Genomic DNA, 20,022 nt, shown 5'->3' on the forward strand with positions numbered 1-20,022 from the left:
TGCCGGTAATGCTTGTAACAATGAAGTTGTGAGAAAAGTCCTGGACAGCCGCACTCAAAATAATTATCGCCTTTATTAAATAAAAATCAACAAAAAATACATGCCACAGCAAGAAGTACAGGAAGGCTGACGCGTTTCACACTATAGGTAGTGCTTAATCATAATCATAGGCTATGAGTAAGCACTAACTATAGTGTGAAACGCGTCAGCTTTCCTGTACTTCTTGCTGTAGCATGTATTTTTTGTTGATTTTTATCTAATAAAGGCGATAATTATTTTGAGTGCGGCTGTCCAGGACTTTTCTCACAACTTCATTTCTCATTACCCCCTGTTGAAACAAAGCCTCTATTTAGAGAGCCTAGAGCAGAATTTAACTCCCACACTCCCAAGCAAAAATGCAGGATATTTATTTTAATTCATTTTGAATCAATTTAAAAAATAACAAATATACGAAAGGAATCCGAATATATACTAAATTAATTCCAACAACGAATCATTCTAACATAACGATTATGACAAAACAGAATTAGTAACCCAACGGACAAATCTGAAACAAAACAAAACTTTCCACTGTGGGTATCTCTAGTGGTAGTTAAGGTAAACCCTCACATATAGCCAGTGATGTGATTGGCCTCCTACATAAGTTGTACCTGTTTATCCACCATTGTCTTTCCCCTACAGCCATTCAGAGTGCAGAATTTACATGGGATCTCTCAGCTCTGAAAAGCAGGGGCAGAGAGCTGAAGTTACATCAGTGAGGAGAGCTCTGAGAGCTGATTGGAGGAAAGAGACACACCCCCTTCCACCGGCACACAGGAACAGAACTGAGGCTGTCAATCAGCCTGGAGCTACCTCCCCTCTTACCTTTTTTCTCTTGGTGTCAGGAAAACTTGTCAGAAGTGACTCATGCTGACAGCAGAGAAATGAAGCAGCAGACAGAAATGACACTTAATGCTTTAAATTGAGACAAGCACATACTATGGAGGGATATGCTTTGTTCATATTTCATCTCTGAGGTTTACAACCACTTTAAGTGAACATGTTGCTCTGCCCTGCATGGGCTAAGCACATGTTTAATTTGAGAGTGGTGATTCAGAGTCTTATAGATGTTCATTCCTGACTACTTTGGGCCTATTGTAGCACCTTGTGGGCAAAACAAAGTGGTACATGGCACAAGGTCTGGACCCTACTGGTAGATTGAGCTTAATGCATATGATTATTTTGCATGTGGTCCTCATGAGAAGCTCTTTAAGTAAATTTGTTTCCACTCTCCTAGCTGCCATGGTGCATTGGACCCGCCAGATCAAAGAGGTTCTGAGCGCCCAGGAAGCAGTGGAGATGGGTGAGAGCTCAGGACCTCTAGAGGAGATTGAATTTTGGAGAGAACGATGCACTGACCTCTCTGGAATCAGCAAGCAGCTGGATAAGCCCGGAGTCAAACACATCGAGCACATCCTGAAAATGGCAAAGTCATCCTATGTGGGACCTTTCCAGAAACTGTCCAAGCAGATCCAGGTGAGAGAAAACCACTGACTCTGAATTTAAGATCTAGCATAACAGTCTGATTTTTGGTCTCCAAGTCTCCTTCCTCATTTAGTTTTCTAAAGCCCTTATTCCCATGAGTGTCTGTATATGTAAGCCTCAAATCTTTATTATACTGTATGTCCTATCTTTCCTAGTAGGTCTAATGGGTCCAGACAGGACCCCTGGGATGGTTATATTATGGATCATGCCATCATCCCTAAATACAGTACATTACCAAAATATTCATGAGTTTCCCCACTCATGAATATTTCATAGGCACAAAGAGCACATGCTGTTAAAAGACATACATGTAAATCTTTACTTATGTTACAATCCAATAATAGAGTGGAGCAGCACAGTGGCTAAGTGGTTAGCACTTCTACCTAGCAGCACTGAGGTCGTTGGTTTGAATCCCAACCACAGCACTACTTGCCTGGAGTTTGTATCTCCTACCTGTGTCTGCGTGGGTTTCCGCCAACACTCCAAAGACAAGCTGGAAGGTTAATGGACTTCTGTCTAAATTGGCCCTAGTATGAGTATGTATGAATGTTAGTTGGGGACCTTAGATTGTAAGCTCCTTGAGGGCAGGGACTGATATGAATGTATAAGTATGTAAAGTGCTGCATTAATTGGCAGCACTATTCGAGTACCTGTAATCAATAAATAAAATAAATTATAAAAAAACAATGGTGCGGCTGATTTTTCCAATGACATCACACTATGTTACCACTAATAGATGTCCAAAAAATACTTAAAGTAGAACTATAGGCAAAACTTTTTTTTCCATTTTGGGTATAGTAAGGGAGGGTTATAACCCCAATTAGCTTTATTTTTGCCATCTTTGTCCCATTGGGGAAATTTCTCTTCACTTTCTGTCCCATAGCCAAAACAGGAAGTGAGAGGAAATTAAGGGAATATATTGGGGGCCCCCAAGTCACCAGAACTAGTGTCCCCATTGGAAGATTTCCTCTCTATTACTTTTCTATTGACGACCCACATTTTAATTCCTCTCCACCAGGGGTAGGCAACCTGAGGGCCTCCAGCTGTTGTGGAACTACATTTCTCATGAGTCATTGCAAGGCTGGCAGTTACAATTACTCCCAGAGGCATGATGGGACATGTAGTTCTGGGAGGGCCCCAGGTTGCCTATCCCTGCTCTCCACTTTATCCAAAACTAAAAAAAGTTACCCTAGATCTTTAGTTATAGTTTAAGTATTTTTTGGATGTGTATTGACATGTGTCATGTCAATGGAAAAATCAGCCGCACCATTGGTATTTTATAATTCTTTTATTGGATTGTAACATAAATAAAGATTGACATGTATGTCTTTGAACAGCATGTGCTATTTGTGCCTATAAAAATCCCATGTGGGGAAACTCATAAGTTTTTTTTTTAAATCATGTGCATGCACACTGGATTTACATTATTTTGACACCTGGCTTCATTCCCAGCATCTGCTGTAAGATGCCAGGAATGGGCCGTTCGATACGCTGTACCTTAGATGTGCTGCAATTAGCATGCAGGGTAAAAGAAAGATTGCTAGCAGGTAATTTAAAAAGATTTTAGCAGAAGAGACTTTAAAATTATCTTCTATCAATAGACCCTTCCTGTTGGCAAATTGTAGTTTTTAAAGTGTTTGTTATCCTAAAAAAAAAAAAAAAAACAGATCCTGTTCCCTTAAAGCATGTTATACAGCACAGTGCTTGTGCTGTGTAATTCGGCCCCCCTCATCACCTGAAATACCTGGCTGATCCTGCCTGGCTATACCCTCCCCCCTCTAAACTGACCACAGTTTATCATGGCTGCTGAGCCCAGACACCGTTGGCAGTTTACGTGCCTCTGTCATTCGCAGCCCTGCTCTGTCCTCCCCCCCTCCCCTCCCTGCCTGTCAGCTCTGTCCACTCCCCAGCCCTCCAATCCTGTTGCTATCATAACTACACTATAAACATACAATCCCCTCTGTAAAATAATGTTATGTGCCCCAGTGTCTGTGTTATATAAAAAAGATGCTGATCTGTACCTATATCAGAGCATCTACTGGCGCTCACTTGACTCCTTGGCGCTCTCTCCTCCCCTCCTCCCCGGCTGACATCAGCAGGAGTTCTCAGCCCCTCCCGCTATAGCTGTCAACTGGGGGGAGGAGAGAGCCGAGGAGTCATGTGAGCGCCGGGAGACGCTCTTATATAAATTACAGATCGGCATCTTTTTTACATAACACAGACACAGGGGCACATAATGTTATTTACAGAGGGGATTGTATGATTAAATTGTAGTGGCCTTAAGTGGTGGTTAACCCACCAAATAAAATTTACAATGTCCTGTGATGTAATCTGCTTCGGTGTCTGTGTCTTTTTAAAAAAGTGCAGCTATATACCTGTTTTTAGAGCGCCGAGCGGTGCTCACGTGACCCACCGCCTCTCTCTTCTCTCGGCCTGACATCTGCAGCGGGTGGGGCCAAAGATCCCCCGCTGACATCAGTCAGGAGGAGAGGAGGAGAGAGGCAGCGGGTCACGTGAGTGCTGAGCGGCGCTCTGAAGACAGCTAAATAGCTGCATTTTTTTATAATGCACAGACACAGCAGATTACATTAAACAGAGAGGATACTGTCAAAATTGAACAGTAATTTCAGCAGCAGGAAAGGGGCAGGCACGGACACAGAGCTGACAGGCAGGGAGGGGAGAACGGGTAGAGGATGGAGGAGAGCACAGAAGAGGACAGAGATGAGAGCGGATGACGGAGGCACGTAAACTGACCACGGTGTCAGGGCTCAGCAGCCATGATGTACCGTGGTCAGTTTACAGGGGGGGGGTATAGCCAGGCAAGATAAGCCAGGTATTTGGTGTTACAGGGGGCTAAATGACACAGCACAAGCACTGTGCTGTATATTATACTTACAAACACTTTAACAACCACTTTAAGGTTAATTTCTGCCATAAAAAACGACGTTTAAAAAAAAGATCAGCACAAGGGACATTACCATCAATGTAGTGTGTCCCATGTGCTGCTGTCATCTGGTATAGTAGAAATCCCCATCCTTTAACACCCCCCACCACCACCGTCATAATTTTCCGGTGCAGTGGGGGTTAATAGAACTGAGGGAGCTGTGACAAGCACTCATCAAGAGTGCCCGACAATGCCCACCCTTTTCACCTCCCTCCTCCATTCATAGAAGCTATACTATCGCATATTCTATGGATGAAAAATGATCTATGAATGGAGGATGGGTAGATGTTTAAAAGGTCCACCACCTCCATATAGATTATGTTTTAGTCATAGAAGCTGTAGTACAGCTTCTATGAATGGAGGAGCTGGGCGGACTGTCAAAACTCCCTCATTTCTATTAACCCCTGCTGCACTGGAAGATTACAGTGCCATGGGTGAGGGAAGCCTTGGAGGAAGAAGATGTCTTCTAAACCAGATGATTGCAGCACAAGGGACCCATCACACTGATAGTACTTAATGTCCCTTGTGCTTATTTTTTTTTTAAACAAACTTAGGCTTTAGTACATCACCAAATGCATTTTTTAAATGCAAGCACTATATAAGTACATGAATTTGGCTTAGTATCAGCCTCTTGTAGTCCATCGTACAGCAGAGCTCAAACTTTGAGAGGTAAAAACCGAAAGAGAGAGCAGAATGACATGGAGGTGAGCTCATCAATCTGCTACTTCTCTTTTCACTGTCCAATCACAAGCTGAGGGAGGGACAATGCATTAAAGTAAAACAAGTGCAGCAGAGAAAAATCAGGTCTCCTGCCCTGCCAGACAGGACTGAGTTGTGTGAGAGAGAGCTGTGTAAAACTCAGAACTGGATGGACATAAATACAAATCTATTGTCAGGTCAAACAGGTCTCATATACTGTATGTATTTCATCTTGGTATTTGTCTAGAGTTCAGCTTTAACAGTATTTCTGGAATGGACAAATATAGAATAAAGCAGGCCATACATGGGTCGAATTTCGAAATAATTTTCTTTCTTAAATCTTATCTAAGAATTTTCGTTCGTATTTCGCACCATTAGTGGGCTGCAGCAACAGCCGATTTTCGCGCAGAAATTTGAGTAATCGGACATGTTGGACATTTTTTGAAAAACGAACAAATTTCTAATCGATGGGAAAATTGTCTGAGAAATGTAACTGAAAAAGAAATGCGCATGTGCAAGAAAGGAAAATTCCCGAAAAGAAAAGAAGATTCCCAGCCACGAAAATTCTTTTCTGTAGCAACATGAGGTGAAATGTAAGGCTTGGTTGGCCGAATTTCGAAATCAATGATGGCACCATCGGACAATTTTCTGATTTTCAAAAGAAAATTCTTTCGAAATTCGACCATGTATGGCCAACCTTACAGAAGGGAATGATGTACTTGTTTTTTTTCTGGAGAAAATGCTGATTTTGTCTCCCTCCAGTGTTGATCACATGACCAGAGGTCGAAGTTTTAGATCATGGGATTTATAGTAAAGGGCAGTGTCAAAGCTTTGATTGGTAGAACATCCCCTCCAGCAAAGGTCATGTGAAAGAATTTTTTTGGTCCCGTGTGACCATCACTGGAAACACCTGAATTGGCATTATTTTCAGGAGATCTAAGTATTTCAGCCCTTCTGTTATTCTTTAGTATCCATCCCAAGGGGAACATTTACACAGTGTTAAAGAAAACCTGGATCATGATCAGGCTTAAGCAAATTCTAAAATGTCAGTGAGTTCAACTTCAGCCAAAATGATTTTGTAGCTTTGGATCTCGTGAGGAAAGGCCAGAACCTCTTTACCTTTTCCAGGCTTTTAGTGTAATTTTGAGATCATCAAGGAGATCTCCCTTCACTTCCGGAGTTGGTGACAATGCTGTGATCAGACCAGGAAGTCTGTTGGTGATAGTGGTTCCAGCCTTCCTCACCACACTAAAAAACTTTCCTCAGTATGGCCCAAAGAAAGATAGATGTCCTCTATATATGGCCAGGGTCATGATCTGGGGGTGGTCTTCATTAGGTGTGCACTCATCTCACTGGTGCATCAGGTGATGGAGCACTAAACCCTACATGCTCTGCTGCTACCATTATTGCTTTGAGTCTGGTGATATGGGAAATAATGTCTTATGCATTGCATTTTCTTTTCCATAATTGCACCGCTGACGTCGGTACATTTGTATTGATGCTTGTTTTACTACTTGTAAAATTGTCAAACTTTTTAATAAATATTTTGAATGTAAAAAAAAGTGACAGAGATCCTAACCCTTTCTGCTCATATCCAAAATGCTAAAAATGGATTGGAGATACATCTTGAGTTTTTATATAGAAGATGGCTTATTTACAAATATTTCTCTCCTGCATACTGTACTGTATGTATTTCGGATGGGGGTGGGGTAGAGCTGCACAATTAATCGTCAAGAATCGTTATTGTGTTTAATCGTCAAGAATCGTTATCGCGATCTTGACTAAAAGGTTTCACAATTCTTTCTATGCAAAGAATTCTCTCTGCTCTTCTGAAGCCACAGCCCTCAAAAGAAAGGAAGAGAAAAACCGGGCAGTCTGCCAAGAAACAAAACATTCTTTATCAGTTGAACTTAAGTATAAACATTGTAACAATTTGTCAATGGAATAGACTTCCTGTGTAAGTGAAAAAAAGTTTAACCACTTAAACACTAAAGCTTTTTCTGACATTTGTTGGTTTCAAGTTAAAATAATTTTTTTTGCTAGAAAATTACTTAGAAATCCCAAACATGTATTTTTTTTAGTAGACACCCTAGAGAATAAAATGGTGGTTGTTGCAATATTTTGTGTCACACTGTATTTGCGCAGCGGTCTTTCAAATGCAATTTTTTTGGAAAAAATTACTTTAATGAATTAAAAAAAAAAATCTAACCAGTAAAGTTAGCCCATTTTTTTTTTTTTGTATAATGTGAAAGATTTTACGTCGCGAGAATAAGTGAGAGACTCATGATCTTTTTATTCTAAGCAAAAAAATTGTAATTTTGTAATTCTCATTTTGGCCAGAATCGTGCAGCTCTAGGGTGGGGTTTAGCTAAAGGAAGTGGAGCCTAAGCTACAATTAGCCAGTAGTTGAGGCTCAATGTACCCCCAGGGTTTAGGATGCTTGGGGGTTCGCCCAGGATCGATTTGACGACTAACCCAGGTACTTGCAGGCACTTCACTGTTGACACCTTAGAGCAGAGCTAGGCATACTTTGGCTCTCCAGTCCATGGGACTTGTTTTTCAGCAACAGCTGGGGGGGTCCATTTTTGCCTACCCCTGTCCTAGAGCATTGATAGGCCATATCAAGTTCACGTTAAATGATCATATTTCCTCTTTGCCTCACTAAATGATCCCAATGTGTTTTCTCTCTTTTGTAGGACGGGTCTGTCCAGGCTCAGTCTAACCTCAGCTTTTTATCCATACTTCAAGAACCATTTAAAGAGCTGATGTCCCTGAAACTCAAAAACATTCCTGAAAAATTCCCTCGTCTCCTCAGCCTCGTCCGTATCATTTGGGTCAACTCGCCTTACTACAATAACCGAGAGCGCCTTACCTCACTATTTCGCAAGGTAAATAGAAAATCAGTGACACCATCGTCTACATCAGACCACATTTCCATTGAACCACAAATGAGCATATCTGAGAATAATATACAGTAAATATACAGTAGTCCTACATTACCATAAACAAGCAGGCTTACTTCTAAAAGTTGTGTTTTCTCACTTATTTAGCTTTTACTCCATCTAAACAGAATTCTAGGTTCAATTTTTGACTTCATATTTATAACACATGCCATCTTCTGCATGTGCGTAACAGTATCACATAACCAGGCCCTCTGGTCAGGGGCAGATCCTCTGTCAGGTTTTTACTTCTGTGTCCCAGTTGGGAAGATTCGCCATCTACTAAAATTTTAAGTTGTTACTAGAGATGTGCACAACAGAAACAATTGGTTGTTTTGGATTTGTAGGTTAAGGTAATAATTTTGTTCATCATATTTGTTACGTTAGAATGATTCCTTTTCAGAATACGTTTTGTATATTCGGATTAGTTTTGTATATTCGTTTTTTTCAAATCGATTTGAAATTCAATTTTATCTGGAATTCAGATTTATCCGAAATTCGAATGTATTCCAAATTTGAATTTGCGGAAGATGGCTGTATTTGTTCTATTTTATTCAATTCTTAATCAAATCTATTTTTCTATTCTATTCTCCTGTGTTCCATTTTTTATTCTATTCTGTTTTATTCTATTCTTTTCTATCCTATTCCTTTATTTTCTGTTTCATTCTATTCTTTCTATTATATTATTTTATATCATATTCCTTTATTTTCTGTTCTATTCTATTCTTTTTTATTCTGTTCTATTCTGTTTAATTCTTTTATTTTCTATTTTATTATGTTTTCTATTCTGTTTTATCCCTTTCTAGTCTTTTATTTTATATTCTATTGTTTTCTATTCTGTTTTATTCTATTCCATTCTTTTATTTTCTATTCTAGTCTATTCTATTTGTTTCTATTCTTTTGTAATCTATTCTATTCAGCAGCCTAAGAAGGAATCATCATTTTATTTCACTTTTATACCTTGCTGTATTTATTGCAATATGTTTCCATTTCAAATTCAAATTCATTTTTATAATGAAACAATTTGCACATGTCCAGTTGTCACCAGAACAGGAATCCTGGCCCGTGTCTCTGGGTAAATACTTCCAGTGGGTGACCAAGATTCTTTTGATGATCACTTATCCATGGTTGTTTTCAATGTTGATGAACATTTTCCACAGATATGCACTGGAGGTGTAGTATGATTTATGGCCACATTTTATATATATATATATATATATATATATATATATATATATATATATATATATATATATATATATATATATATATATCTACCCTGTACTGGACACATACTTAGAGTGGAGTTTTTTTAGAAGTCTGTTTTTATTTAAATTCACTAAATTTATTATACTTTTGATTGGTAACTATTTGTTCCTCAGGTGGATAGGTGTGTGGTAGCTTTGCACTGTATTGTATTTTATTTTTTCTTTTACTATTTTTACCAATATATTTCTTATTGTATTACAATTGAGGCCTATAAGAAGGAACCTTTAGGATATTCATATTATAGTTGTAAAAGGTGAGGATCTCAATTATGTTGCAAATAATAGGGGTTCCACTGGTTCAGTTCTACTAGCATCAGAACTGGAATAGGGCAACAATCGGTCACCTGTTTCTGTGACAACAGTCTAATGTTGGGCATAGATGGGTCTTTTTTTTTTAAATGAACCTATTCCCCCATCCACACCAGCGAGGTGGATGGAGGAATCTTCCCTAATGTGCTATTGTTTTCTGACAGCGGGGACTCCTCCGCTGTCAGTATACACTGATCAGTGCTGCAGCCAATCTGCTGCAGTTGCTGATCGAACCAAAATGTTCCAACATTCCCATGAATGAAGCTGATTGTTAGATTAACAAGCGTTGAGGAGGAACAGCCATAGACGGATCAAAATTTGTCTGGTGCCTTCTGAATCTGACACATTTTGATCCATATGGCCAGCTTTAGAGTGGAATAACTCCACTTTGGAGAGATTTCCTCACACTTTGTGGTATATACAGGAGAGGAAGTAACAGGAAATCTCTTGACTCCGAGAGGGTTGGAGGCTGTTTTAGTTGCAAAGGGGGGGGAGGGCAACTTCATTTTAATGACTGTGGTTTTTGAAAGGGATATCCAGTAAGCTCATATGGGTGAGATGGTCAGGTGTCCACACGTTCACATTATGTATATTTGATAAACCTCTGAATGGCCCCTCTTAAGGGTAATAAAGTATACCTGAAGTTCAGCCTGACTTAAAGCTTCAATGTCAAAGCCCCACCTATCATTCAACAGTCCAGCCCCAAGGTTCCTATACTGGATTCTTGTATTTTTGGGGCAAGGATTTCCATGCCCTCTGTAAAGCAGGTGGGGCTCCTGGACAATGACGCCAAGGTAAATTTTACTAAAGATGTCCCCAGAAATTACATCGGACCTGCACATTTGCGCTATTAGTAAAGTGGGTAACAAGCTACTTTACTTACCCTTTCCTTCATCATCAGTGCTGAACACCAATCCAATCACAAATTCTCTGGGAAATTGACACTTTCAGGAGTGTCCCCAAGGTCCCCAGCAGATACCACTGCTTTCTCCCACTAACCTTGCGTCACCACTCTCTCCTGAAAGTATGTGGGATTGAAGGCAGGGGCCAGTGGCAGCTGCAAGCACCCTGGAGATCCACACTTCTGGAAGTGTTGGTTTCCTAGCAGACTTCAAGAGACTGCTTAGGAACACCTACTCCTCCAGACTAACACCCACCCAAAAATACATTTTGATACATGTATAATTCTAGAGTAGGGATGAGCCCACCCCCCCCCACCGGTTCGGTTTGCAGCAGAACATGCGAACAGGCAAAAAGTTTGTTCGAACACGCGAACACCATTGAAGTCTATGGGACACGAACGTGAAAAATTAAAAGTGCTGATTTTAAAGGCTTATATGCAAGTTGTTACCATAAAAAGTGGGGACCCGGGTCCTGCCCCAGGGGACATGTATCAATGCAAAAAAAAGTTTCAAAAACTGACGTTTTTCCGGGAGCAGTGTTTTTAATAATGCTTAAAGTGAAACAATAAAAATGAAATATTCCTTTAAAATATCATGCCTGGGGGGTGTCCTTATTATGCCTGTAAAGTAGCGCATTTTCCCCGTGTTTAGAACAATACCACAGCAAAATGACATTTCTAAAGAAAAAATGTCATTTAAAACTACTCGCGGCTGTAAAGTATTGTCGGGTCCCGGCAATATAGATGAAAATAATTGAAACAAAAAACAGCATGGGTCCCCCCCCCCTGTCCATTACCAGGCCCTTTGGGTCTGGTATGGTTATTAAGGGGAACTCAGCACCCAAATGTTAAAAAAAAATGGCGTGGGGGGTCCCCCAGGGCCCCAGGCACTATATACTATGAACAGCAGTATATATAATAATTGGTACCAGAACACTGTAAGCCCTCACAGGTACTCTTGGTGGGAGCAGGAACGGGCCCTGCTGTGAAATATTATATCAAGAATTGTAATTACATGCCCCTGTGAAACCGAGGCAGAAAAATTGGGCCTTTGGTGGTAGTGGTGGTGGTACCAGGACACTGTAAGTCCTCACAGTTACTCTTGGTGGGTGCAGGAAAGGGCCCTGCTGTGAAATATTATATCAAGGATTGTAATTACATGCCCCTGTTAAACGGGGGCAGAAAAATTGGGCCTTTGGTGGTGGTGGTGCCACAACACTGTGAGCCCTCACAGTTATTCTTGTTGGTAGTCAGCATAGGCAGTCTTCAAGGGATCCCACATCCATAGCAAATTCAATCAGTTACATCAGCATCAGGTGCTTGATAGCTGCTGATCCAAGACTGATTCTTTTTTATGAATGTGATCCTATCAATGGAGTCTGTGGACAGGCGCACTCTTTGATCCCTTACAGATCCTCCAGTAGCACAGAATGTGCATTCAGAAAGCACGCTGGATGCAGGACAGGCCAGTAGCTCAATTGCATATTGAGCTAGTTCTGGCCATTGGTCCATCCTCAAGACCCAGTAACCCAGTGGATGCTCTGTTGGAAAGGTCTCCAAGTCTGCTCTTGCCCCTAGATATTCCTGCACCATGTAATGCAGACGCTGGCGATGGTTGCTTGAACCGATCAGACCTTGGCGCTGAGGACTGAAAAATTGTTTAAAGGCATCGGTCAGCCGGCCACCTTCTCCACCGCTCTTCCTCTGACTGAATGAAGCTTCAGCAACACGTTGTCCAGCACCAGGAAATTGTAACCTCTCAGGGCTTGGAAATGCGTTGCACAAACCTTTCTTTAAGGCCTCCTGAAGATGTTTCATCCTCTGCTCCCTCTGCGAAGGTAGGTTGAGTTCTGCAACCTTACCCTTGTATAGTGGATCAAGAAGGGTTGCCAGCCAGTAATGATCTCTCTCCTTGATACTATGAATCAGAGGGAGGCCATACAGCATAAGTTTGCAGAGACATTCGATTCTGAGTCCTCTGGGTCACTAAGGATCACATAATCTGTAGCTACCTCCTCCCAGCCACGTACAACTCCTTGGGTTTCTAGGGACTGAAAACAATCCCTTGAAGACTGCTGCTGAGTGTTATCCTCTACATCCATGCTGACACAATCCTCCTCCCCCTCCTCTTCTTCCTGTGTGTTTGGCGGATTTGCAGGAATGCTATCTGGATCAAGGGGGCCTTGAGAGGTGATTCCACAAAGCGTGTGCTCCAACAGGAAGACTAGAGGGACAGTGTCACTGATGCATGCATTGTCGCTGCTCCCCATCCTTGTGGCCTCCTCAAATGGTGACAGGACAGTGCATGCATCCTTGATCAGTAGTCACTGGCGTGGTGAAAAGAAGCCAAGCTCCCCTGACCCTGTCCTGGAGCCATACTCACACAGGTACTCATTGATGGCCCTCTGCTGTGTACAGCCGCTGCAGCATTGCCAGCGTTGAGTTCCACCTGGTGGGCATGTCACAAAGGAGGCGGTTGGTGGGCAAGTTGCATTCCCTTTGAAAGTCAGCCAGCCTAGCACTGTCATTGTATGACCGGCGGAAATGACCACAGACTTTTCTGGCCTGCCTCAGGAGATCCTGTAAGCCTGGGTACCTACTCAAGAGAGAAGGTTGGTGCCATTGTCGCATACAACCATTCCTGGCTGAATCTGGTGTGGCGTCAACCACCTCTGAGCCTGCCCCAGCAGAGCTGACAGAATCTCTGCCCCAGTGTGGCTCCTGTCCCCTAGGCAGACCAACTCAAGCACCGCATGGCATGTTTTAGCCTGACTGCTTGCGTAACCCCTTACAGAGCACCGCTGGTTCAGAGGACAAATCTGCAGAAGAGGCCATAGAGGAATAAGAAGAGGAGGGGGTGGAGGAAAGAGCTGTGGTAGAATCACCACTAGAATTTTGGAGGCATGGTGGTGGAACAAGCTCCAACAACACTAAACCCTGTCCTGCATCCTTCCCAGCTGCCAGCAGAGTTACCCAGAGCGCTGTGAAGGAAAGGTAACATCCCTGCCCATGCCTGCTGGACCATGAGTCAGCGGTAATATGCACCTTACAGCTGACCGCCCTGTCCAACGAGGCCAAAACATTGCCTTCCACATGCCGGTAGAGAGCTGGAATGGCCTTCTGTGAAAAGAAATAGCATTTTGGAACCTGCCACTGAGGTACACCACATTCCACAAATTCACAAAAGGGGGCACAGTCTACCAGCTGAAAAGGCAGCAGTTGCAGTGCTAGCAATTTGGCCAAGCTAGCATTTAGACGCTGAGCATGTGGATGGTTGGGACCAATTTCTTTTTACGGTTCAGCAACTGGGGTAGGGAAATTTGTCTGCTAAAATCAGATGGTGGTGTACTGCTAGCAGATTGGCTGCAAGTACTTGGGAAACCTATTGCTATACCTTTTTTCCTATCAGTGCAGGTTTTTGAGAGCAATGGAAGTATAGTAGGGTTGGAGATCCCAGATAAGGAGCAAGGAGAAGTCCGCCTTTTTCTTTGATCTGGGTCTTTCAAGTGCTGTTGCCAACGGACTGCATGGCAGGTTGTCATATGTCTGGTCAAGCATGTGGTGCCCAAGCTGGTGCTGTTCTGGCTACGCTTGATCCGCTTCAGACATAGGTTGCAAACAGCAACGGTGCGATCTGCTGCACAAGTGTCGAAAAAGGCCCACACCTAGGAACTTTTGAAAGTCAGCAGGGAGTCAGCAGCGCCCTGCACCTGTGAAGCTCTGCGGTGTGATGCAATAGGGTGGCTGCTCTTAAGCTGCCCCCTAGAGGACATCCTGCTTCATTGGAGTTGTGCCTCCTCCTCCTCCTCTCAGGTACCCAAGTACAGTCAGTGACCTCATAATCCCCTCCCTCCTCGTCACTGGAGCAAACTTGGCAGTATGCTGCAGCTGGGGGAACATGGCTGCCAGTTTCTTGTCCTTCTTGGGTACCCCCTCTCTATAGGCTCACCTTACTCCCTTCCTCAACCTGGGAACCAACATCAGAGCCTTCAAATAAATCGCTGCGCATCCTCCATCAGCATGTATCCAACACTGTGGTTGAATAATTCTGGGGACTCCTCTGTGCATGATGGTGGGGCTATGGAAGGAGTGACTGTGGACAAGGAGCCGGTGGAATAGGTCGCTTTGGCAGCTGCATTGGAAGGCAATCTACTCTGAGCCTGGGTGACAGAGGATGAGGACGGTTTTGTTATCCACTCCACCAACTCTTCTGCATGTTCTGGCTCAATAACACAGCCAGCAGCAGAAAAAAAGGACAAGTGTGCTCCATGGCCACCTGCAGAGGATGCACCATGTCCAAGACCAGCACTGTTGACTGTAGACACAGAGGCTGCTTGCCCTCTTTTAGTGGCCTGTGAGCATCTGCCTCGCCTTGGTGGTCTTCCAGACATGATGTATATTTTGTTTTGCAACACCACACTACACTGTATTAGATACTGTGTACACCGCCTGCACTGTATTAGCAACTGTACTACGGTTGCACTGTACTGTGTACTGTGTACACCACCAGAAGTGTAGTAGAAACTGCACACACTCTATTAGATACTGTGTACACCGCCTGCACTGTATTATGAAATTGTACAACAGCTGCACTGTATTTTATACTGTGTACACTACCAGAAGTGTAGTAGTATCTCTATGTCCACACCAACAACACTACATACGGCCGCCTTGTAAGCAGCCTTATATAGTGTGGGACGTGGACTTAGTCACCCTGAGCCATGATTTGCCAAAGGCACCCTGTCTTTGGCCAGTTATGGCTCTCTTAGCAGAGGGCGCTCTGATTGGCCAAAGCATGCAGGTCAGGTGCATGCTTTGACCAATCATCATACAGCAATGCACTGTGATCTCGCAGTGCATTATGGGGTGTTCCGCGATGCTCTAATTTGCCCCATAATGTTCGCTCTTCGGCCTGAACATCAAGCTCATCCCTATTCTAGAGCATGCTCACTGATTGCATCAGGATTGAAAGCTCTTGAGAGGAGTACTGAGGCATGAAGGCAGGTGCAGTCTGCACTCCCCACTGCAGGTGGGGCTTGACCGAAGCTGCAATACAGAAGGGGAAGGAGGTTGGGAAGAACTTGGTCATAAGAAGACAGCTGTCTGATTGGTTGCTGGCACCACACGTGACTTCAGTGGCTATCTTGGGTCAGGCAGAGTCTATTTACGACTCTGGCTCCCGGATTGAGTGCACTTTATGGGAGCGGCTAGTATAGGGACAGGTTTCCCGTCTGGCAGGGACAGTGCTTAGAGATAGGGAAGGGTTTCCGGAGGAGCATAGACTACGTCCACCTCACCAGGAAGCTTCCTTTTTGGATGTGGACCAGCCAGGCCACATTTTGCTGCTTATTGCAGACACTGTCAGCATCTTTATAGTCTACAGACCACTGTTACAGTTCGTAAGTGGCTCCGGATGGTCGTGCCTACCCGCAGGCCCTAGTTGACTTGTGTTTTAACCTTTCTACAAAATATTGCCGTTGTCTAACTTGGACTCTGTGTTTATTGCCTTCCCCACTATGCTGCACCGTGCTCTCAGGCAGGATGTATGTACAGCACCCTGCTAGCCCCTCCCACCAGCCATGATCTGCCTTCTGCCCTAGAGAAGAGAGATCCAATGATGAGGTCATTGGGTTTAAAGAAAGAAAGGGTTTATTTAAAAAATTATTTAGTATGTTGATGAGGGGGGAAAAGGACCCGGGGAAAGCAAAAGATAAGCAGCTTAATCTCCAGCGTTAATCTCCAGCATTAGGCTCGGTTCAAACCTACAGACCTTGTGCCTGCACGTCTCCATGCGCATTTATATGGACTGCCCTACTCACAAGAAACGTAGAAAGAATGTCTCTGACTATTTTCCAAAAGTACGCCGCACTGATCCACATGGTGCTGCAGCAACCGCATTGGGGCTACAGACTCAGCACAGGGAAACAAGTAGAGCTCCCCCTTGTGATTCTTCTTCATCAACTCACTTCTTATCTTTGTTGAGCGCTGCACCATGAGTGATCTAATTTTTCTTCAGACTCCACAATGATAAACTTGACATAAGATACAGAACAAGTTGGCATAAGTCCCGAAACTAAGTTGAGTGCCAATGGCTTAAAGGACTAAGTTCAGAGGAAGAAATGTATTTTCCTGCATGGATACCAGGCTGATGCAATTTTACCAAAATGCATATAAATTGCGAAATGTCAAGATTCAGATTACAGCAAAGAGCACTAGTCATGTGCCTAGGGCCTGGATACGGGGAGGGGGGAATCAGAGGGATGAGTGCCCCTTCTCAGCTAATAAATTTCAATTTTTTTGATGAGCGGTTTCCATGGCCCCTGGTTCGTTTTTGTGTCACCTCATTCAACGGCACAGACATTATGAAATGCCAATATACAGTTAAAACATCTAGCCAGCCGCCTAAGGCCAGAGAGGCTTCAAATGAATGACTAATCGCTTCGATTCTGGTGTTTGTCTCGCTGTTTTTGCAGCCATAGATCTCATATTCTGTTGCCTCTTTTTATTGTCAAGATACAGATTGCAGCCATGAAGTCTAATCAGTTGCCTGGGACAAGAGCCTGTTTAGAAGCCTGAGCGACTCTGTTAATGAATTAGTATTTATTTTCATCTTTCCAAAAGTTGGCCAATTAATTTTTAACGCGGGTGCACATATTAATATGACTGATCGCTGGGCTGTCAGTTCTGGAAAGGCTTACCATAGCGAAATATCTTGTATACTGCTAACTGTATGGGGCTAATGCATGTAATGATAGCATGAGCTGAACTTTAGTTTGATAGTCTCCTACTTAAAAGGTAACTCCACGTTTGTGGGGGAAAAAATATAGCATGAATTAAGAGGGGACTCTGATGGGAACGTGACTTCTCTGGACCAAACTCTTGGAGTTCCATTTTAAAAATATGGCGGCAGATTGAAGTGAAAAGCTGGCTTCTTTATTAAAATTAATTATAAAATGCCCTGTATAGTAGTTCCAAAATATACAGTGCATCCGGAAAGTACAGCGCTTCACTTTTTCCACATTTTGTTATGTTACAGCCTTATTCCAAAATGGACTAAATTCATTATTTTATCCTCAAAATTCTACAAATAATACCCCATAATGGCGTGAAAAAACGTTTGTTTGAAATTAGTTTTGCAAATTTATTAATAATAAAGAAAGAAAAAAAATTAGTATTCCCAGCCTTTGCTCAATACTACTTGTAAATGTTGAAGCACCTTTGGCACCAATTACAGCCTCGAGTCTTTTTGAGTATGATGCTACAAGCTTGGCTCACCTATTTTTGGGCAGTTTCTCCCATTCATCTTTGCAGGACCTCTCAGGCTCCCTCTGGTTGGATTGGGAGTGTCGGTGCACAGCCATTTTCAGATCTCTCCAGAGATGTTCAGTCGGGTTCAAGTCTGGGCTCTGGCTGGGCCTCTCAAGGACATTCATAGAGTTGTCCTGTAGCCATGCCTTTGTTATCTTGGCTGTGTGTTTAGGGTCGTGGTCTTTTTGAAAGATAAACCTTTGCCCTAGTCTGAGGTCCAGAGTGCTCTGGAGCAGGTTTTCATTAAGGATGTATCTTTCCCTTGATCCTGACTAGTCTCACAGTTTTTGCCACTGAAGAACATCCCCACAGCATGATGCTGCCACCACCATGCTTCACTGTAGGAATGGTATTGGCCAGGTGATGAGCGGTGCCTGGTTTCCTCCAGACATGACACTTGCCATTCAGGCCAAAGAGTTCAATCTTTGTTTCATCAGACCAGAGAATTTTGTTTCTCATGATCTGAGAGTCCTTCGGCTGCCTTTTGGCAAAAACCAGGCGTGCGGTCATGTGCCTGTTACTGAGGATTGGCTTCTGTCTGGCCACTCTACCATACAGGCCTGATTGGTGGAGTGCTGCAGAGATGGTTGTTCTTCTCTGGAAGGTTCTCCTCTTTCCACAGAGAAATGTTGTAGCTCTGTCAGAGTGACCATCAGGTTCTTGCTCACCTCCCTGACTAAGGCCTTTCTCCCCGATCGCTCAGTTTGGCCTTTTTACTCTAGGAAGAGTCCTGGTGGTTCCAAACTTCTTCCATTTACAGATGATGGAGGCCACTGTGCTTATTGGGACCTTCAATGCTGCAGAATTTTTTCTGTACCCTTCCCCAGATATGTGCATCAGTACAATCCTGTCTTGGAGGTCTACAGACAATTCCTTGAACTTCATTGCTTGGTTTGTGCTTTGATATCAATCAACTGAATTCACCACAGGTGGACTCCAATCAAGTTGTGGAAACACCTCAAGGATAATCAGTGGAAAAAGGATGCACCTGAGCTAAATTTTGAGTGTCATGGCAAGGGCTGTGAATACTTATGTACATGTGATTTTTTTCGTCTTTTATTTTTAATAAGGTTGCAAAGATTTTAAACAAACTTCTTTCATATTGTCATTATAGGGTATTGTTTGTAGAATTTTGAGGAAAATAATAAATTTAATCCATTTTGTAATAAGGCTGTAACATAACAAATAGTGGAAAAGGTGAAGCGCTGTGAATACTTTCCGGATGCACTGTACATATACTATAAATTAAAAGCATACATGTTAAAAGGACAATATTTCACAAATAAGAAAAATGTATCAAATTTATTCTATACATATTTCTATGGTTTACTTGAATATCCTATTAAACTTGATCCTTGCAGGCACATAATGTTGGCTTAGTCTGTAACTTTAGCTGCCTTTCTTTGTTCTCCTGGAACACTATGTCACTTCAGGACTTCCACATTCATCTCTTCCATTCAAGGGCTTCTTTGCGATAAGTAAGGAACCATGTTTTCGATCCTTAAAATGGTTGCCCTTAGCTGATATTCTATGCACACTCTGTACTTTGCTTGGAAACAGCTGAGATGTGCCAAGAAGACACACAAAACATATACTTTGTCTTTTCAGATCAGCAATGAACTGATCCGACTCTGCAGCCGAGAGATTTCCCTTGATCACATCTTCGATGGGTACATCGCCTCTAGTCGCCAGGTGTTGAACGACTGTATCCTGTGCTGCACGGCTTGGAAGGAGCAGTACATGAGAGCAATGCAGGTCCATCAAAGGTGCGTACAACAAAGAAGGAACAGCCATGGGGTAAATATACACTCTACTGTTCAACTCAAAACTAGAATTTAAATCCAGTTGAAGTTATAGTTTAAATCAGCTAAACACTTTCAAAATCTCAGAGTTTAAAGTCTTAGGCCTCATTCACACAGCTAAACTGGCTTGGTGAGGCATGTATACTGAGAAGATCTACTGCCATAAGCGCAGGTGTATGTAGATAGCCATGGCCAGAAAGCCTGTACAAATCAATGATAGGCTGCTAGTGCCAGGAGCCATGGCTATTCACTGTTATAAGCGTATACCCCTATGTATACCCTTATGTACATTGAGAGGTTACATGCACTTAGGGGCAGAAGATCATCC

At 42.8% G+C, this 20,022-nt stretch overlaps 1 protein-coding gene across 1 annotated transcript in view; it reads left to right on the top strand.

The window, feature by feature from the left end:
• LOC141133537 (dynein axonemal heavy chain 2-like) overlaps positions 1-20,022 on the top strand; it is a 345,338-nt gene that overhangs the window by 58,025 nt on the left and 267,291 nt on the right. Inside the window, exons 7-9 of the mRNA XM_073622980.1 lie at positions 1,277-1,515; positions 7,864-8,055; positions 19,501-19,658. Of these exons, the coding sequence (XP_073479081.1) occupies positions 1,277-1,515; positions 7,864-8,055; positions 19,501-19,658 (589 nt within the window). The remainder of the gene's footprint in view (positions 1-1,276; positions 1,516-7,863; positions 8,056-19,500; positions 19,659-20,022) is intronic.

Source organism: Aquarana catesbeiana, linkage group LG03 (genome assembly GCF_042186555.1).
Source record: "Aquarana catesbeiana isolate 2022-GZ linkage group LG03, ASM4218655v1, whole genome shotgun sequence".
NCBI classification, from domain to species: Eukaryota; Metazoa; Chordata; class Amphibia; order Anura; family Ranidae; genus Aquarana; species Aquarana catesbeiana.